The sequence below is a fragment of the Polypterus senegalus genome, chromosome 11 (assembly GCF_016835505.1).
Source record: "Polypterus senegalus isolate Bchr_013 chromosome 11, ASM1683550v1, whole genome shotgun sequence".
Classification (NCBI taxonomy): domain Eukaryota; kingdom Metazoa; phylum Chordata; class Cladistia; order Polypteriformes; family Polypteridae; genus Polypterus; species Polypterus senegalus.
The window spans coordinates 149719223-149736407 of record NC_053164.1 but is presented as its reverse complement, the minus strand read 5'-3'; the positions used below and the strand labels follow the sequence as shown (position 1 = coordinate 149736407).

The window sequence follows — 17185 nt, the reverse complement described above, 5'->3', positions numbered from 1 at the left end:
TCAAAGATCTGATTGTAATATTTGACGAAAGATTCAGTATCATTTCATTACTCAGACATGTAAGGCACAACTAGACAATAAGAACACGGCTAAACATTGCCTTTCAGGAGGACCTATGAAGACACTACAAGTACCAAAATGCACTGCGCCTTTAAAGACCTGAGTGCTGTCTCACAACGATTGTTTCCGGTAAACGGAAGCTGTGCGAAACATGAACAAGAGACGGGTTTTGTTTTCATATGTAAACTTTTAATTTATTTATCATTTAAATGTTTGCATTTCTTTTAATTGAATTAAATCGTCCAAAAAAAGAAACATTGAACGGGGAGTCAGGAATTTTTCTTCCGGGTTACGTGCTGATGTGGCCAAACTTACAGGAAGAGAAGCGGAGCGAAGTAGGAGAAGAGGCTGTTTGATTGTTATCATTAGACTGGGTCCTGCAGCGGTCATCCTGTCACCGTGTCAGCAGTGTCCACTGTCAGGTCAGTTTGAGTTAAGACTTGTTCTGGTCCTCTGTTGTGTACCCTAAGCCCGTTCTTTACTTCGGAGTGTTTAATTCTAAAGTAGAATGAAGAGCCTGCCAGGTTGGCACCCACCTCTGGTTCAGCTGTGCACCGTAACTCCTCCTGCTGGGTTCTCCCTATGTCTTCGGAATAACTTTACAATGATGTTATTGTTCAGATGTCCATGGTCAAAATAAATGCACGTACCCAGTGACAAATGAGGGCGGTTGACACGCCGTAAATGTGCACACGGTTTGTACCTGGACTTTGAGGGTCCCGTGGGCGACGAGCAGCTCACCGAGTGGAGACCCTTGGATTCACAGGACAGTAGGGACTGAGATCAGAAAACGGCTCGTTCCTTCCTCCTCCATTTCCAAAAACATTTTTTTAACTCTGCCTTCAGTCGAATGCCCCTAAACTTCTTTTCCGATGCACACCCCGACATTTAAGTACAATTATCAGTTAACACAAGTTGTTTATCTCGTGTTATCGTGTGCTTGCCGTGATTGATGCCATATACTGTATTTTTAATTGTTTTTATGATGTTATAAAATGTTGTGTTGGCTGAACTATCCCCAGAATAACTCGGGAAACTTGGAAAAAAATCGCATCCTGGGACTTCACTGTTTTGGAGATCAGCCATCTGCAGTGTCACTTGCCTATCCTCTTCCACTTCTCTGTTTGCCCCCAAACATATGGCTTGGTGTCATACTGTGTGGCACAAAAATGAGTAACGTGGCTAGTATCTAACCAGAAGGGCTCGGAATTGTCTGTTTAATTTTTTATTTAATTAAAATCATAAAGTGTAGTAGAGAATATAAAGTAAATGTAGCATACAGTGTAGTAGAGAATAATAAGTAAAATAGTAAGTGTGGCAATGTCTGGCAGAAATGGTGACGTTTCACATGAGTGCAGTGCTACTCCAGAAGGAGCATTACCTACACTGTCACTTAACCAAGCTTCAGTGCTGTCACACCTCATTTTTTATCTGTGTGTGTGTGTCTTAATGTTTGGAGAACTGTGAAAGATCTTCTACTATATAATAAAATGCTTCTGACTCTCTGTGCATGTCTAATCCTGGGCAGTTTAGTTTTGGTCTGATTGATCAGTTTGGCTGTTATGCAGGGCCCTCTTAACGCATGTGCATGCTAGGTGCTTGTCTGGGGGCTACATGCTAATCAATGTCTGGTTGTCACTTGCTGATTGGTTGTGTAGGTAGGGGCCCCAATGCACTGCTTTGCCTGGAGGTCTATAATGTTGTTAAGACAGCCTTGCTGTCATGTATGGCTCAACAGGCACGATAACATAATCAAGAGAAGAATGACCAGGCAGGAGGGCTCCAGACACCGGAGGATACCAAGCAAAGGCTTAGGAGGAATGCGGCTTATTGAGTGATGTTGGGATGCTAAATTCTAGCAAAGCTTAGCTTTAATTGCCTTCAAAGATGGGCAATATTCACAACAATATGAAGAGCATTTTCACAGAGGTTAATGGGTGCCTGTCTGCCATTGCCATTGATAGTCAAAAATTGGATGTTTGGAGGTCAGACAAATGAGGATACCAAGGAAAGGTTCTGAAGGTACATGTAGGGCAGGAGGTATCAAATATTTTGAATTCATTCAGTTACCTGTTTTCGACATTTAATTTGTCAGTTCAAGAGTAAGAGTGATGTTTGCATACCTCGGTTAAAAGTCTCTGGTGCAGATTTGCACATCACTGGTCTGTCTTAGCCGTTTTTGTCCCTTCTGGTGTGCAGGTATGCCATGTAACCATTTTGATTAGCACATGCAAGCAAAAATTTCACTGTACTTGTGCCCCTCTCTCTCTTTGTCTCTGTCTGTCTATCCATGAACAGGACGCGGTTCACACTAGACTAGTGCTGTTTCTGAGTGTCCAAATCTGACACAATCTGCTTATTGTGGACCACAACCATCTCTGTATGTTTCAGGTGTACTGCTTCTCTCTGGCAAATTTGTTTGGGCCAGTTAGCCTTCAGCTTGACTAGCCCCTGCAGCAAAGAGTTGTGTGCCTTCCGTTTGATTTCTTAAAATAGTGGACTATATTCTGGTCTGCTATAAATGACCTCATTGAGCAGTCATTGTCCCAACATATTGCATATGTTAAGTTTCATGTAGTAAGTTTCCTAACATAATAAAGCAATACTGCTGGATTTTGTTTTCTTCTAAGCAACTGAAGTAGGGTATTGGAGTGGAAAGATGAGTTTTCCTGCATTTCAGAACACTGGGCTTGTATCAGTGCCTGGGTTCCTTTAAATGTTCGAATCCTGCAGTCTCCTTGATATCTACATGTCATACTTGTACTTCTAGAGAGTGTTGAGCATTCTAAGTGCTGCCTTCCTCTGGTTCTCACCAAACTTGGCTTTTGACACTTCTGCCTTAGGTTTGCTTGCCTGTGCCAGCACTGTTATGGTGGTGCCACCTGTCAGGTTCGTGTGTGGATCCCACCTGACTCCGGTGTGTACATGCTGATTTTGATTTCTACTTGTAGATGGATTCCTGTCAAGTTTGTTATAAAGGTGTGTTTCCTCCTACCACACAAGCAGATCAAGCAGATGATTTGTTTTGACGCTTCGGCAGTGAACTCTGGCTTTGGGCCAGCATTTTTTTAATCTTACGGCTTCCTGATTGTAGTTCCTAGTACAGCAGGATGTGTCCAGAGATAGTGTGCACAGAGTTCAGATTTTGTGCTAATACTGGCCACTCATGGTAAACTGCACTACACTGGCCTTGAACCCTGTGCCATATATTGAAGAATTTTCCCGCTGACAGTGTACAGTAATGGCGTTTTCAGGTCAGTGTAGCAAACGGGCCTGGCGTTGAAACCTTTGAGGAAAACTGAAGTTGCAAATGGAAAAAGAAGTGATGAATATTAGCAATGGAAACCCTGGCTGTTCTTTAAAACAAGCTTTTAAGATGGGTACAAGAGGGTAAGCTTTTGTTTAAGTGTTAGAAAACTAACAAGGTTGCTCATAATTGTTGTGCACAGACATTCAAAATTTTGTTTTGAATTAGAGGTGAGGACTGTAGGGTATAAGTGAGTGATTTCTGTTTTGAGTCCACACAGAGACGCCAAATCAATAACAGGATATATACAGTATATAATGTGAGAAGACGATGTTAGTCAATCAGTTACTTATCAGTTTTGTCTTTGGCAGTGCTTGTAATTAATTAATTAATTAATTTGGTAATGCCCTCTACTTTATTTTCCTTACCTTTCTCTGTTGTAGGAAGGGGCCTCTTGCCGTTTGACTTCTTTCACAGTAAGTGAAGCCTCCTCGTTTTAAGAAACGGAATAATACAATTTATTGATAAAAACAAGGATTGCAGAAATTTAACTGCATGTGTATTGACATTGAAGACATGACGCAACACAGGCAAACATATTTATCTTGACACAGATTAACAGGTTTTAGGATGTCAGGACTTTAAGGATAGTGTCCGATGTTGTGGGGAATTGTTACTGTTGTTCAAGTGGAGGATTCTTCTTGCATCTTGATTTTTGCCACTTGGTCCTTTGTCTGTGGTGTGCTGTGATGTTTTCCTCCGCTCGCTCTTAGGCTGGTTGCTGTGTCCTCTGCAACTTCACAGGCAAAAAAGCATTGATCTTTCTGGCACAAGTGTGTAAGCAATGATTCTCTTCTTTAAGTAATGGCTACTTCGCAGTCTTTTCAGACAGGGCTTGGGCCCAAGCATTGGCAGAGTGCATGTTTGTGGAGCTAGTTCAGGGCATCCAGCCCCAGAGCTCGATGGAGAGTAACTTCTAGGCTAAACAAAATTGTGAACTTCTTGCTTTGCAGAGAGTGAACTGCTTCTCAACTTAAGAGAGCAGCAACAGAACATCATCCGCTTTCAGCCCCTTCCCAACCCCAGCCAAGAGAGACCAGCTCATTGGGTTTCAGCTCCCCAAAAGGGAACAGAAAAGATGAATGCAGCCAGCTGATGATTGGATCAATGTCCCTCCCAGTTACAGATTCAGTACCTGCTTTTAGGTGCTTCAGTTTGTTCTTCATATCCAGCCAGAGTTCATTTACTAGCCTAAAGTGAATGTCCATCATGACGCCTTTTTGTCTGTAGGAATCTCTGCAGAGGGGTCAGCTCATATCTGACTCAGGCCTTTGTCATCAGGTGGAAAACAGGGCTGACCAAAGTGTTAATCTGAGCCGCAGTATAGCTGTTCACTCAGGAGTGCAGGTGAGAGGGGGGATGCTCAATTTCTGTGTCCCTATCAAATCTGCTGTCTTCACAGGCCTTGTGTGCCACTAAAAGCTTGGCAGAATGGGCAAGTGCGCATGTTGCCGTACAGGACTGATTGGCTTGCTCTTGTATTCTCTTGTGTATACATTTCCAAGATCTTGTCCTTGTATTTACATTTAATTGACTTTCTCAAGCTGAGCAGACTATATGCCTGCACTGCCCTCAATGACATGCACATTTACTATCATGTGTACAGTGCAGTTCAATGAAATTCTCACTTGTATACCTCATCAGAATAACAACAAAACAACACAAAGACTCTCACTCAATAATAGCTGCACTGGCAGGGAGGGGCGTGAAGGATATAATTCTAGATGGTGATTGTTGAGCAGTTTTGCAGCCATGTGGCCCATCAGCTTCTTTTCCCCATTATGGTACACTAATTGTTTCTATTTTTATTTTACCTGCAGCGGTGTCTGATGAACCACACTGCCCACCTTTTATTTTCATTGTCACTAGTGTTGCTATGTTACTTCTGTTGTGGAATGTGACAGTAACTTGCTTGTGTCAAGACGTGTTCAGAACAGGAGAGTTGTGTTTCCTGTGGCAATAGTTAGTATTGTGGGTGTTTCTGACTAGTAAATGGACACTTGTATTGACAAGCTTCCATATGACAGCAGTTTACTTTGACATCACAGAACATTTTTTTTCTGGCTGCTTGACAAACTTGTGAGGTTTAGCAAACATTACATTAGTTTAGTGGTTCTCAATCTGTGGGGCGGGCTCTCCTAAGGGGGTGCGAAGTAAGAAAAAGGGGGGGGCGTAAAGATGTGAAAAAAAGAAAACAAGAATCTAAAATATGAAAAACATCTATTTGAAACCAAAACAAATTAACTTAAACTACATTCTGATACTAGAAAAATGAATATAGAGTTAGATAAATGTTGATAAAAGTTAAGTAGGTATAATAAAATATGCATCTATGATATATCATTAATTAAAAAAGAACAAATTGGTATTAGTGGGCTCCTTTCAAAACGTTAGGGGGGCTCGATTAAAACGGTTATGAAAACTCGGGTCGGAAATACTTAAAGGTTGAGAAACGCTGCATTAGTTCATGATGAAATGCCATCCACACACCCATCATGACCCATTAGACACAAACTAGGTGTGCAGGGTTTGTGCTGGAGGCTGTGACACTGAACTGCTTGACAACGAGTTGCTGTGTGACTCTTATAAAGTTCTCCTTGTAATAGGTATTTTGCTAATTTCGAGTATGCAGGACACTTTGTACATTTTTGGCCCATTTACTCTTCCTATTCTTAATTTCCATGAATTGATTCACCATGTTTTAACACTGCCTTATGTACTTTCACAAAACACCCCACTGCTTCCTCACTATCTATCTCTACTCACTCTTCTTGTCACCCTTCTCTAGCATAAATCACATTTGCTATTTTGCCTTTTGTATTACATTTTACTCTTCACACCTGTGTTTTTCCACAGAGGGGCAATGCTGAGCCGGCTATCTGGAATTGCCAAGGGGGTGAACTCGGTGCTGCATGACCTATCTGGAGATGGCAGTGAGGATCCCCAGCAGGCAGAGGTGAGCGTATAAGCACCCTGGCTCTGCCTGTTGGCAACATACCTAATTCTGGGGTTCTCGCCAGGCTTGAGTCCTTGACATGTACATATTTATGGGTTTAGAGAAAAAGGCTGACTCATTTTCCTGGAAATATTCTTACTTGGTTGGCATGAGACAACATTTCATTGTCCTGAGTTTTGTGATAGAAAACACTAAATACAAAATGTGCCATTGTATTATGTCTTAATATGACATATATGACCCACAGCTAATGGGTCAATAAGGCATTCAACCAGTAAATAAGAGGAAAGCCATTGTTGGAGCAATGTTTGATGTGCTCATAAAATTTTACATTAAGTTTAAATATGGATGGTTTTGCATTGCAGTTTTTTTATATCAATATTGTTGCGTGTATAGTCTGCAGTGAAATTCTTACTTGCATGTGCCAATCAACATGTAACACATTTGCAGTACAAATATTTAATGTTAATAAAAGAGAATAAAAGCTTACACTAACTTAGGTTAAAACCTGTGTATTTGTGCACTGGTTTGAAATTATTTTGCAGTGTTTTGATTTATGAATATCTCCTAATAGGTAACACTATACCCGCCGTACATTTCCTTGATGAAGATTTCATATCAAAGGCTATATGTATTGTCTCATGCCTGTTACTCACTGTCTGTGCCCTGTTCGTATCATTTTCTGGAGCGATCACATCTGTTATCAGAAAGGGGTTACTCAGCTTTGTGCTTTTTATTGCTGGAAAGGGTTGGTTCTAGCAGACTCGCTGTCTCAGTATGTGGAAATAACAAAAGACACTTATCCTTTGTCAACTTCAGGCCAGGTTTACTATTCTGTCTGTTTTTCTCAGGAAGGCAACACAGTTCACAAACATTTTGGAGAGGAAGATGTTGTGCAGCGCTTATCTGACACCGAGCAGCTGGTTGAGGAACTGAAGAAACTGATCAAAGAGAAAGATGCCAAACTGCAGCTCACTGAGTCCAAGCTCAAGGTATGTGAGGTAGAAAAATCTCACAGAAGGGCAGTGCAGTGATTTAGAAAACTGCCTCTAACAATGGGAATGTTGGCAGTTACATTACATTGTTGCTGATTTTTGTGTCATTGCAAGATGTTTTTGAAGGAAAACAAAATTGCATTGTAGTAAAATAATAAGAGGCAGAGTAAGAGTAAAATATAAGTTTGTGTACATAAGATTCAGGTACTGGGACTCCATTGTTTACCAGTTTGCATTTTGTTTTTTCCGGTGGCTTGGTGTCCTATACTTTCAGTTCAATTAGGACAGTCATTTCAATGCAAAAACTATCTTTACCTGCCTTTTCATAATGGGGCATCAAAATACTGAAACTTTCTGCATACCATTTACAAAGGTCTTGGCGTAGTTAAAATTAACACAAAGGTAAAAAAAACATAGGCATAGCAGTGCCCTGTCCAAGGTTGTTTTCTGCCATGCCTTCAGTACTGCCAAGGTATGCATTAGCCCCACTTGCAGCCTTGAATTTGATAAATCAGGTTTAAAAGTGAAAGGGAGGATGAAACGCTAAGTGACTGATGCTTTGAGAAGACATGACAGTACTGATTATGTGATCTTGGAGAGTAATAGCATTTGACAGACCTGGGGCCCCATGTATAAACGGTGCGTACGCACGGAAATATTGCGTAAGAACGTTTCAACGTTCAAATCACGATGTATAAAAAACTTGGCATAAGACCACGCACATTTCCATGGTACATCATACCCTGTCATACGCAAGTTCTGCACTTGGCTTTGCAGTGTCAAAGCAGTGCTACTGTTCCTGTGTGGTTACCCTTTATTTCTTAGATCCACATTACTGACGCAGCTTTATAAATACCCTGAAACTAACCATATATTGTTTATTAGTGTAATGCATCTGATTGTAATTGACCTGTAACAATATAATGGTCCAGGGAATAGCCATAGTATTCCAAATACCATAACTGCTTTAGCGTTGTTACTCTCACTGCACCATCTTCTTCTTTTTCTTCTTTCAGCTGCTCCCTTTAAGGGTTGCCACAGCGGATCATCTTTTTCCATATTACTCTCACTGCACTACTCGGAGTATTTATATCACTGTGTCTGAGTGGGGAATCACAGCAGCAGCTGATCGGAAAGAGAATTATCGGTATACAGCATCAGGCACACGCTGCCAAAGCCACCGCAAAACGTTTCAAAGCCTTCCCTGTACGGACCTTGCGGTTCAGAAACGGTTTCATCCCAAGAACTTTAAATGCACTCAATCAGTTGCTCCTTGTAGAACTGTTTGTACTTATAAGTACAATTACCCCACTGTAAACTTGCACTACAGTTATAATATTGCACAACCTGCGCCACTTTATAAAGCGCGTATTTACATATGATGACGATATCATTTTTAAGATGAAATGCAGCAAAATAAAACTTTAACTTCATTTAAATAATCTGTATTGTTAATAATTAAACATGTGAGAACACAGTGCCGCAGCACTAGCAAGTTCATGTATTGTTCCTGCCTCACGCTGTATATTTGCCGAGGCTGGCGCGACACTGGTAGGATAGAAGGATAGAATAATTAAATACGTACTATGAAGATATTTCAATGTTTCTTAAAAGTTTTGAAGAATCGTCGTTGTAAACTTACAGATGGCTTAACATCTATTACAGAGCTGATTGTGTGGCAATTGGGTATTTGGGGAAAGAAAAGGAAGGACAGGAATTGGAGGTTAGTACGTTTGAAAGAGACAGTACTGCTACAATAAATCATTTCATCGAAGGTCGCGCATGGCGCAGCAACATCTTGTGTGAGACATAAACAATCACTGCGCCATCGGGTTCACATGATTAATAACATGCTTTCATTCCAATCATCATGAAAATTATGTCACGTATAAATCTCAGTATTTTAATTATTCAGAGAGCTGTAATATCACGAATGTAATGGATTCTGTGTCCTGTCGGAGAAACAGAAAGAACGGAAGCACGTAGTAATTCACACACATAGAGCACATTGAAGATCAAATACAAAACAAAGCATTTAACATGCTACTTTAGTTACGATGGGATTTGAGAAACTAGTAAATTAAATGATTTTAAGATGATGTTTATTATGTTCTACTTTAATGACAAAATAAACTATGTGATTAAAATGGAAATTTCGAGATTAAAGTTGACATTTCGTGCTCTTTTCCCCCACTGTGTCCCTTTTTTTTTTTTTTGTCTGTACCCTAATAAGCTCAGACGGTGGGCTACAACTCGCCTTTTCACAGCGACTTTGATATGTGACTTCTTTTTTATTTTGACACTTTGCGACTTTGTGAACTTGAGCTTTCAAGTTTCTCCGACATGCTATGTCACTCGATCAACTTCCTTTTGTTGATTATAGCACGGTTTATTTGAACAAATACTGTAGTATGTTTTTCCTTTGTCTCCACTTGGTATTCGCTGAAATTCTTATATTTTTCCCCGTGCTTTTCCCATTGTCTTTTCACAGAACGCTGAGCTTAAGGGCTATTTACATTGATTTGCATATTCAAAGAGGCGTAATTCTGGGAGGAGTTGGGGCGGGACAGCAGGCGCGTGCATGAGCGTTACTTTTCATGCTGACCGGGATTTATGTAGCGGAAGAACGTGGAAGTTGGAGTATGCACAGATTCCTGCATCTGGATTTTTCTGTGCATAAGCACATTTCGGCTTTTGTGCTTACGTCATGTTATAGTGCGAATTCTACGCATGGCGTTATGCATGAGGCCCCTGGAGAGTACAAGTGGATCTTCAAATTTTGTTGATTGACAAATAGATAGAAACTTGATTAATCCTCCTCAAGTAAAATTGCAGGTATTATTATTGATTGAACACTGAAGTACTGAATATGATGAGTGAAGTTTTTATTTTTTTTTTATTATTGTGTTTCTGTTTTGAACACTGACCCTTTTTAACTACCAAAATATTTTTTAGCTATTATTATTATTATTATTATATTAATTAATATTATCATAGTCATGTCAACTTACCTGCCTGTACTCCATACTCCTGGTGCTATTTTTGAACTTCAGCCCTCAGTATTACTTTTGAAATTTCTTTAGTCTTTTTATGTTTCCAGTATCCAGTGTAGGGATTGTGTTCTTAGGTCTCCTTCAGTGTGATTATGTTGCCACTGACTTAATTCTCTGAATGCAGGCTTCAACACAGCTGACTTAGTAAGTTTCTTAAAAGAATGATACCTTGGATGGTTATTAAACTTCACATTGTTCCTGCCTCACCAATCCCAGCTTATTGAGGGTCTAGTTTAAACATGCACATTTTTGCCTCTGTTTTTCTTTCATGTGTTTATGCCCATTCTCTTTTACTTTTGTTGTTACTTCTATATCAGTGCTTAAGAACAATGACAATAAAACATATTTGGAACTTGTGACCAATGTGGTTTACAAATGCTAAATTTGAGGCATGGTTTAGGCTGTGTTCTCATTCTGGTATGTTTTGTGTTGGTAAAGGAGGACAGGGATGCAGCAGAAGCCAAGATGGCCAAGCTGAAACTTCAAGCCAAAGCCAAGGTTTTCTCACTGAACAAGCAAATTGAGGAACTAAAAATGCAACATTCTGGTACTGAAATTGTGGTAGGTGGTCATGATTTTATGTGAGGACTTTTGGGGTTCTTCAGGTATTTTTCAAGCCGCAGCTTGTTTGCTGCCTGCTCCAGGAACCTCTGGAAGTCACTTTGAGGGAACAATATGATAGAAGTCACTAGGCAGGCAGGTTTATCGTTTTTTTTTTTTTAATCTTGATTAGGTGAGCCCAAACACAAGTCTTACTTTAGACCCTGGCATTGAGGAAGAAATTGAAAAACTTCGGGCTCAAGCACAACATGCAGAGGCAGATGCACAGAACTTGCGAGAGATGGTACAGCATCTTCAGAGTGAGCTGATGATGTCTGAAGAAAAACTCCAAAAAAGCGAGACCTTGCATGCTGAGCAGGTATGAGGGCTCCATAGAAATGGTGATGCACAGTCTTAGTAAAAAGGGAGGTGAGCATAGATAAGAGAGGATGATGGTCCTTGAGGAGTTGCAGGGGTTTCTGTGAGGCCAGGAAGTTGTGCCTCTTCAAGGGAAAGGGTAAAAAACATGCATTCTCAGAACAGGCTGGATTCACTGGGCAGTCAGGGCAGGGAGTTTGCAAGGGAGTGGAGTGGAGTGCTGCCAAGAGAAGTGACATGAGCAGGACTTGCTTTGTTCTGTATTTCAGTTACAGTCTCTTCAAGAAGTGGTCCGTGAAAAAGACCTGTTATTCCAAGAGCAAGTGTGTCGTCACAAGGAGGAACTTGCAAGTTTGGCTTCACAGTCTACACAACAAACCGAACTACAGCAGGTAGCGTATAACATAGGTGAATGGAATGAGAATTTAAAGTGGCATACAAAAGTATTCAGTTCCCGTGAAGTCTTCATAATTTTCTGCATGACAAAATATTTGTACACATATTTACCATTTTGGTAGTTTTACTGTGAAAACTTATACCGTAACAATACATTTCCAATTCAAAATAAAATATTTTCTGTAGATGTTTAACTAAAGAAGAAAAACTCAAAAAGTCATCGTTTGCGTATGTATTTAAACTTCTGTGCTTTGGAAGCTTCGGGTTTACACAAATAACATTAATCGCAAACAATTCAAAGGTGACAGTCATTTGACAATAATTAGGTGGTACTTGTGTGTCCTTTATATCTTTCTGGATATAAAAAACACCCTTTGTAAGGGCCATAGTTTTTGTTGGACAATCACTGCAAAAATGAAGACAAAGGAGCATTCTGCAGATGTGAGAAACAAAGTCATTGAAATACACAAGGCAGGAAATGGCTACAAAAAATATTGGAGATTTTGAATGTCCCATTAAGCATTGTTGGATTAATTATCATAAAGTGGAAGGTTCATCACAGCACCCAGACTCACTAGAACAGGCCGTCCCTCAAAAAGGCTCAGTGCTCTTTGGCTGAAACTGAAGTGAAGGTACATGGGTCCATAATTTGAAGAGCTCTTCATAGGACAGGTGTCTGTGGGAGGGTAGCAAGAAAGAAGTGATTCCTTCAGAAAGTCCACATAAACACATGTATTGCATTTGCTACAAAGCATGAGGAAGACCCAGTTAAGACGTGGGAGATGGTTTTTGGTCAGATGAGACCAAAATAGAACTTTCTGGCCAGACTTCAAAGAAGTATTTGTAACATAAAACTAATACTGCCCATGCCTCAAGAAACACCATACCTACAGTGAAATATGGTGGCGGCAGCATCATGTTATGGGGATGTTTTTCATGTCCTGGGACTGGGAATCTTGACAGAGCTGAAGGGACAAAGAATACACACACATTCTGCACAAAATTTCAACGTGGCAATGACCCTAAGCATAAGGCCAATGAAATGTATCAAAAACAGACCGGTAAATGTTTTGGCATGGGCAAGTCAAAGCCCTGATCTTAACCCTATTGAGAATCTGTGGCACAATTTGCAAACTGCTGTCTAGCAGCACCAGCCTAGAGGATCTCTCTAAATTCTGCCAAGAAGAGTGGGGAAGAATCACTCCTGAACAATATGCAGCATTGGGACATACTCACCCCAAAAGTATTAAGGCTGTTATTACAGCAAAAAGGTTCTCAACAAAGTATTAATGTATAGGGCTTGAAAACTTATGCAAACACTAACATTTGAGTTTTTGTATTTCAGATATATATTTACAGAAAATGGTTATATTTTAACTTTGGAAATGTACGAGTTCACATTAAAATACTGAATGGATAAATAAGTGTAGAAATCTTTTGTCATACAGAAAATTATGACTTTCAAGGGGATTGAATATTTTGCACACCACTGTATATGTGAGTAATGAAATGTTCTTGTGTTCCGATGAATCGGGAAATCTATGAAATGGCTTGCTTGCATGCTCATTCTCCGAAGTATGTTTTCTTTTTTTGTTTCTTGTTTTCTGCAGCTTTCAAAGACACTACAGAGGAAAGTGGAAGAGATGGAGGAAGCCCTCCATGCCCGCTCCCAGGTCATTGAGATGCTTCAGCATGAGCTGGACAGCTGTGAGCAGCAGAGGCAGGTGAGCCAGTTTTTACTATCTGCAACTTCTCCCTTTGCAATGCCAGGCTACAAGCTTAGCTTATGTCTTCCTGATAGGTTCTTAATAATCAGTTCACCCAGATGGAGAAAGATCTACAGATTTCCCAGGAGTTACTGGAGAAGGAGAGACGGCGTTGGACAGCTGAGCTCACAAGTGCAAAGGAGTCCACAAATAGCGCTTTTCATGAGAAGTTGGAGGCTGAACAGGCACTTAGTGAGCTACGGGTGGCTTTGTGTTCACTGGTCAGTACCATGCATGCCCAGGAGGAAGAAGGAGAGGAGCTGTCATATCTGGACGTGGCTACACCTCTTCCAGTTCTACAGGAGAAAGTGAATATCGTCGAAAAGAAGCTTAAGGAGAAAAATATACAGTGCAAACAGCTAAAGAGTAAGGAACTGGAATAATAGACATACATCCAAAGTGAAATAGTGTAGTTTGGGGGAGCACACTGCCACTTTGAACTGGTGAAAGAACTTCTAGGCACAAGATAATTTTAAAATTATTTATTTATTTAGCATGGCCTTTTCCCTAGTCAGTCAGTGTGCTCCACAAAACACCTAATGATACAATTCAGATAAATTTTGGCATGTTTTATTAAGGTAGAAAAGTAGAGATATAAGTGAAAGGGAAATAATTATTTCAAACATTGGGAGATAATCAAAAGTCAATAAAGTGAGTGTACACAGGGTGAATTATCGATAAGAGTCAAAAGACAGCAAAAGAGAGTCATTGTGACATTCTAGTGTAAGAAAAGAGTTTTTTTCAGGTATTTTTTTAACCTCATGGTGACATTCATTGACAGACCACAGGCACTGGAGTCAGAAGTATGTTAAAACTTTTAAGTGAGAGGACATTTTCTGGGTGCTAAACCATATATACTATTAATCCTTAAATGTTAATTGTCCGTGTTGCAGCTAAATCCATGAGTAAACTACTATATGGAAATAGCTCAGCGTTGACTGGAAGTGGCTTAATAGGAAGCTCTGCTTGCCAGTTCTGATATTCCAGTGATGCTAGATTATTTTATTAAAATGCATTTATTTATTTTTAGGTGACCTGCAGAAGATAGAGTTGGACTCGCAGCATGTATTTGAGGAGCTGCAGAGAGTTAGAGAGACTTCAGCCGTTCAGATCTGTAATTTGGAGCTGCAGATTGACAAGCTACAGGTGTGGCCTAATTAACTGGACACAATGTTTGTAGTGACATGACCAGTAGTGGGCATTGTCTTGATTCTTCTGCTGGTGAAAAGCAATTATTGTAGAAATAATTGAAACTTAAATGTGTATGAGCATGTTTAACTAAATCAGTAAATACTGTCTTGTTTAAATTAAGATGAAAATTATAAAGTGATGCATTCAAACCCCTTTGCTGGGGCAAGATGCATGAAAATTACTTTACGCAATGATAAAAGCAATAGAAATGGCTCTGTAAGCAGTGACAGGCAAGACTGCACATTAGAAGGATGGGAAAAGACAGAATACAAAGAAGAGTTTGTTCAAGGTTCTCCTGTTCAGGGCTAGTTGAATGGCGTAAAACTCCGCTGAAATATGTGTGACTAAGGATAGTATGCACAGGAAAGTGGACATCTTAAAATATAAACCACCTACTAGAGAAGTTCTATTGCCACTATTAAACTGGTCATGACCGCCTTAATAGTCAAGTGTAAAAACTCTGTCTTAATTTGGTCTGTGTGTTTTCAGAAGGTGGAGTTGGAACTACTGAGAAACAAGGTTGCAGAGTTGGAGGAGGAGAAGGGCTCTCTCCAGCTACACGTTGTAGACTTTGAGGAACTGCGCACTGAAAATGGTGAGTATTTGTCTTCAGTGGTCTCAGATTTTACAAGTTCAACCTTATAACAGAAAAGAGTGCTTCATGAGGGTGAATTCAACAAAGGCACAGGACTGAGGAGGATTCTTTCTAAATACTTGTTCTAACTGTATAGTCAATTATGTTCAAGCTAAGACTGATAATATATAGCAGTGAAAAGGTTGGAGTGCGAGAGGATACCAATAACCTGTAACTTTCATTTCAGAGTCTCTTCGCTTGGAATTGAGCAGGTTGCAGACGATGAATAGCTCACCTGAGGTAAGACTAATGCAGAAACTTAACAATAGTGAATGGTGTCCTCCTACTCCTTTTCCATTATCTTTTTCAAATATTTTCATTTTGTTTCTACTCACCTCTTTTTTACTTTGTCTTATGCTTATGTAATGCCTGTTTAATATCTGCCTCCCTTTTACTTCTTTTACCTTATTTTCCATTCTTCCCTCATTTTCTTCCTTTGCGCATACTAATTGTCTTTGATTTCCCTCTTTTTCGTTATGTATTCACACTTTTCAGCATTGTTTTATTTTGTATCCTGTTTTTTGCCTCTTGCCACCACACACATGAATGCAATACAAGTAAGTTGCCTAGTTTTTTTAATGTTGCAATTTTTTTTTGTTTCTAATGTGAGTTTTATTTTTTTTCCCCAACAAGCTCATAGTTGGGGAGGCTGTGGAAGGTGTTACAAGTGAGCAAGTGATCATCCGTGAAGACATGCCTATTGCTACTGTCGTAATGACACATTCTCCCTCCCCTGCAGGTGAGACAAGTCAGCCCATTAACACATTGTTCTTCTCCATAAGCCTAGCACATTACCCCACCCACCCCACATTGCAGGTTATTTGAAGAGGTCATCAAAGGTAACCGCACCCTCAGATCATTTTTTCAGTATCCTCAAATGCTTTCTTTGGAAATAAGACAATTAGATCTGAGTTGGATTAAGGCTATGACCGATCAGGGTCAGGGAGTTAAGCACTGCTTTTTATATACCAAGTATTTTTATCTGCTTAGTTCATCCCTTTGTGTGTAGCTGGGCAGTTAAGATAATGGACTTGTGGGGGAAGAATATTGTGCACTTAATCAGTTTTTATTGTTTTAGAATTTTCCAGCTATGCTTTAGAGATGGACGAAGGAAACGCCAACCTGCTGCTTGAGAGTGGATCAGTACTGATCACTGATGAGGTACTTGTTGGAGCCAGGATCATTGTTGCTTCTGGAGTTTCTAAAGCTTTTTCTGGTGATTTCTTTGCTGCTTGTCCTTTAGGAAGTCCTTCCTGCTTAAGTCACCTTTGGTTCTCACTGTATTACTCTTTGAGATTTGTAAAGTGGCTGGTGAACTGTTGCGTCTCCGTTGTCAACTTCCATCTCATCCAGAGATATGAACTATAAACTTGCTTAACATGTCCTTTCCTCTACTGTATGTGCATATGTTTGAAGGGTTACCCTCTCCATTAGACTTAATTTGGAATTCATGGTACCTTTCCCTAGCCCCACTTTAGCATCCACTGCCTTGTCTGTATTTAGATTTTTTTTTTTATTATTAATTTGCCCTTTTAACCTTTTCCTTGTTAAATTTTACCATTATCCTCTTTGTGTTGCACTTGGAAATTTTATTTTTCTTGTTTTGCAGTCTGTGTTCTTCCCTCCACTTTCATTATGCCATGACATATTGCTGCCGTATTTGTTTTCTTTTAAGCCTCCCCACCCTATCTGCTTTTCTTGTATTTATTTTTCATTTTTTTATCATAAGTTTTTGAGTTCAACTTTTTCTTTACAGTTCTCTTTAATCCCATTTTAGTGCACAGATTAACATGTATAAAATGTAATAGATGTTTACAAATACTTCTCAGTATGCCCTCAGGTCTAAGTAGCTACCATCGGGAGCACAGAACCATTGGAACGTTTATGTTTAGAGGTATTTGAGGTTACT

The 17185-nt window shown here is 39.8% G+C and overlaps 1 protein-coding gene across 3 annotated transcripts in view; it reads left to right on the top strand.

Moving 5' to 3' along the window:
- Positions 1-293: 293 nt before the first annotated feature.
- The window catches only part of golgb1 (golgin B1), a 40604-nt gene continuing 23712 nt past the window's right edge, over positions 294-17185 (top strand). For 2 of the 3 annotated variants that reach the window (XM_039769858.1, XM_039769857.1), the window contains exons 1-13: positions 294-482; positions 6224-6323; positions 7175-7315; positions 10810-10932; positions 11105-11290; positions 11559-11681; positions 13296-13409; positions 13487-13817; positions 14482-14597; positions 15132-15237; positions 15464-15516; positions 15910-16015; positions 16355-16437. In XM_039769858.1, coding sequence (XP_039625792.1) covers positions 6231-6323; positions 7175-7315; positions 10810-10932; positions 11105-11290; positions 11559-11681; positions 13296-13409; positions 13487-13817; positions 14482-14597; positions 15132-15237; positions 15464-15516; positions 15910-16015; positions 16355-16437 — 1575 coding nt within the window. In that variant the 5' untranslated portion in view covers positions 294-482; positions 6224-6230. Of the gene's footprint in view, positions 483-6223; positions 6324-7174; positions 7316-10809; positions 10933-11104; positions 11291-11558; positions 11682-13295; positions 13410-13486; positions 13818-14481; positions 14598-15131; positions 15238-15463; positions 15517-15909; positions 16016-16354; positions 16438-17185 lie in introns of those variants that run through there. The other variant, XM_039769859.1, reaches the window with a different exon arrangement.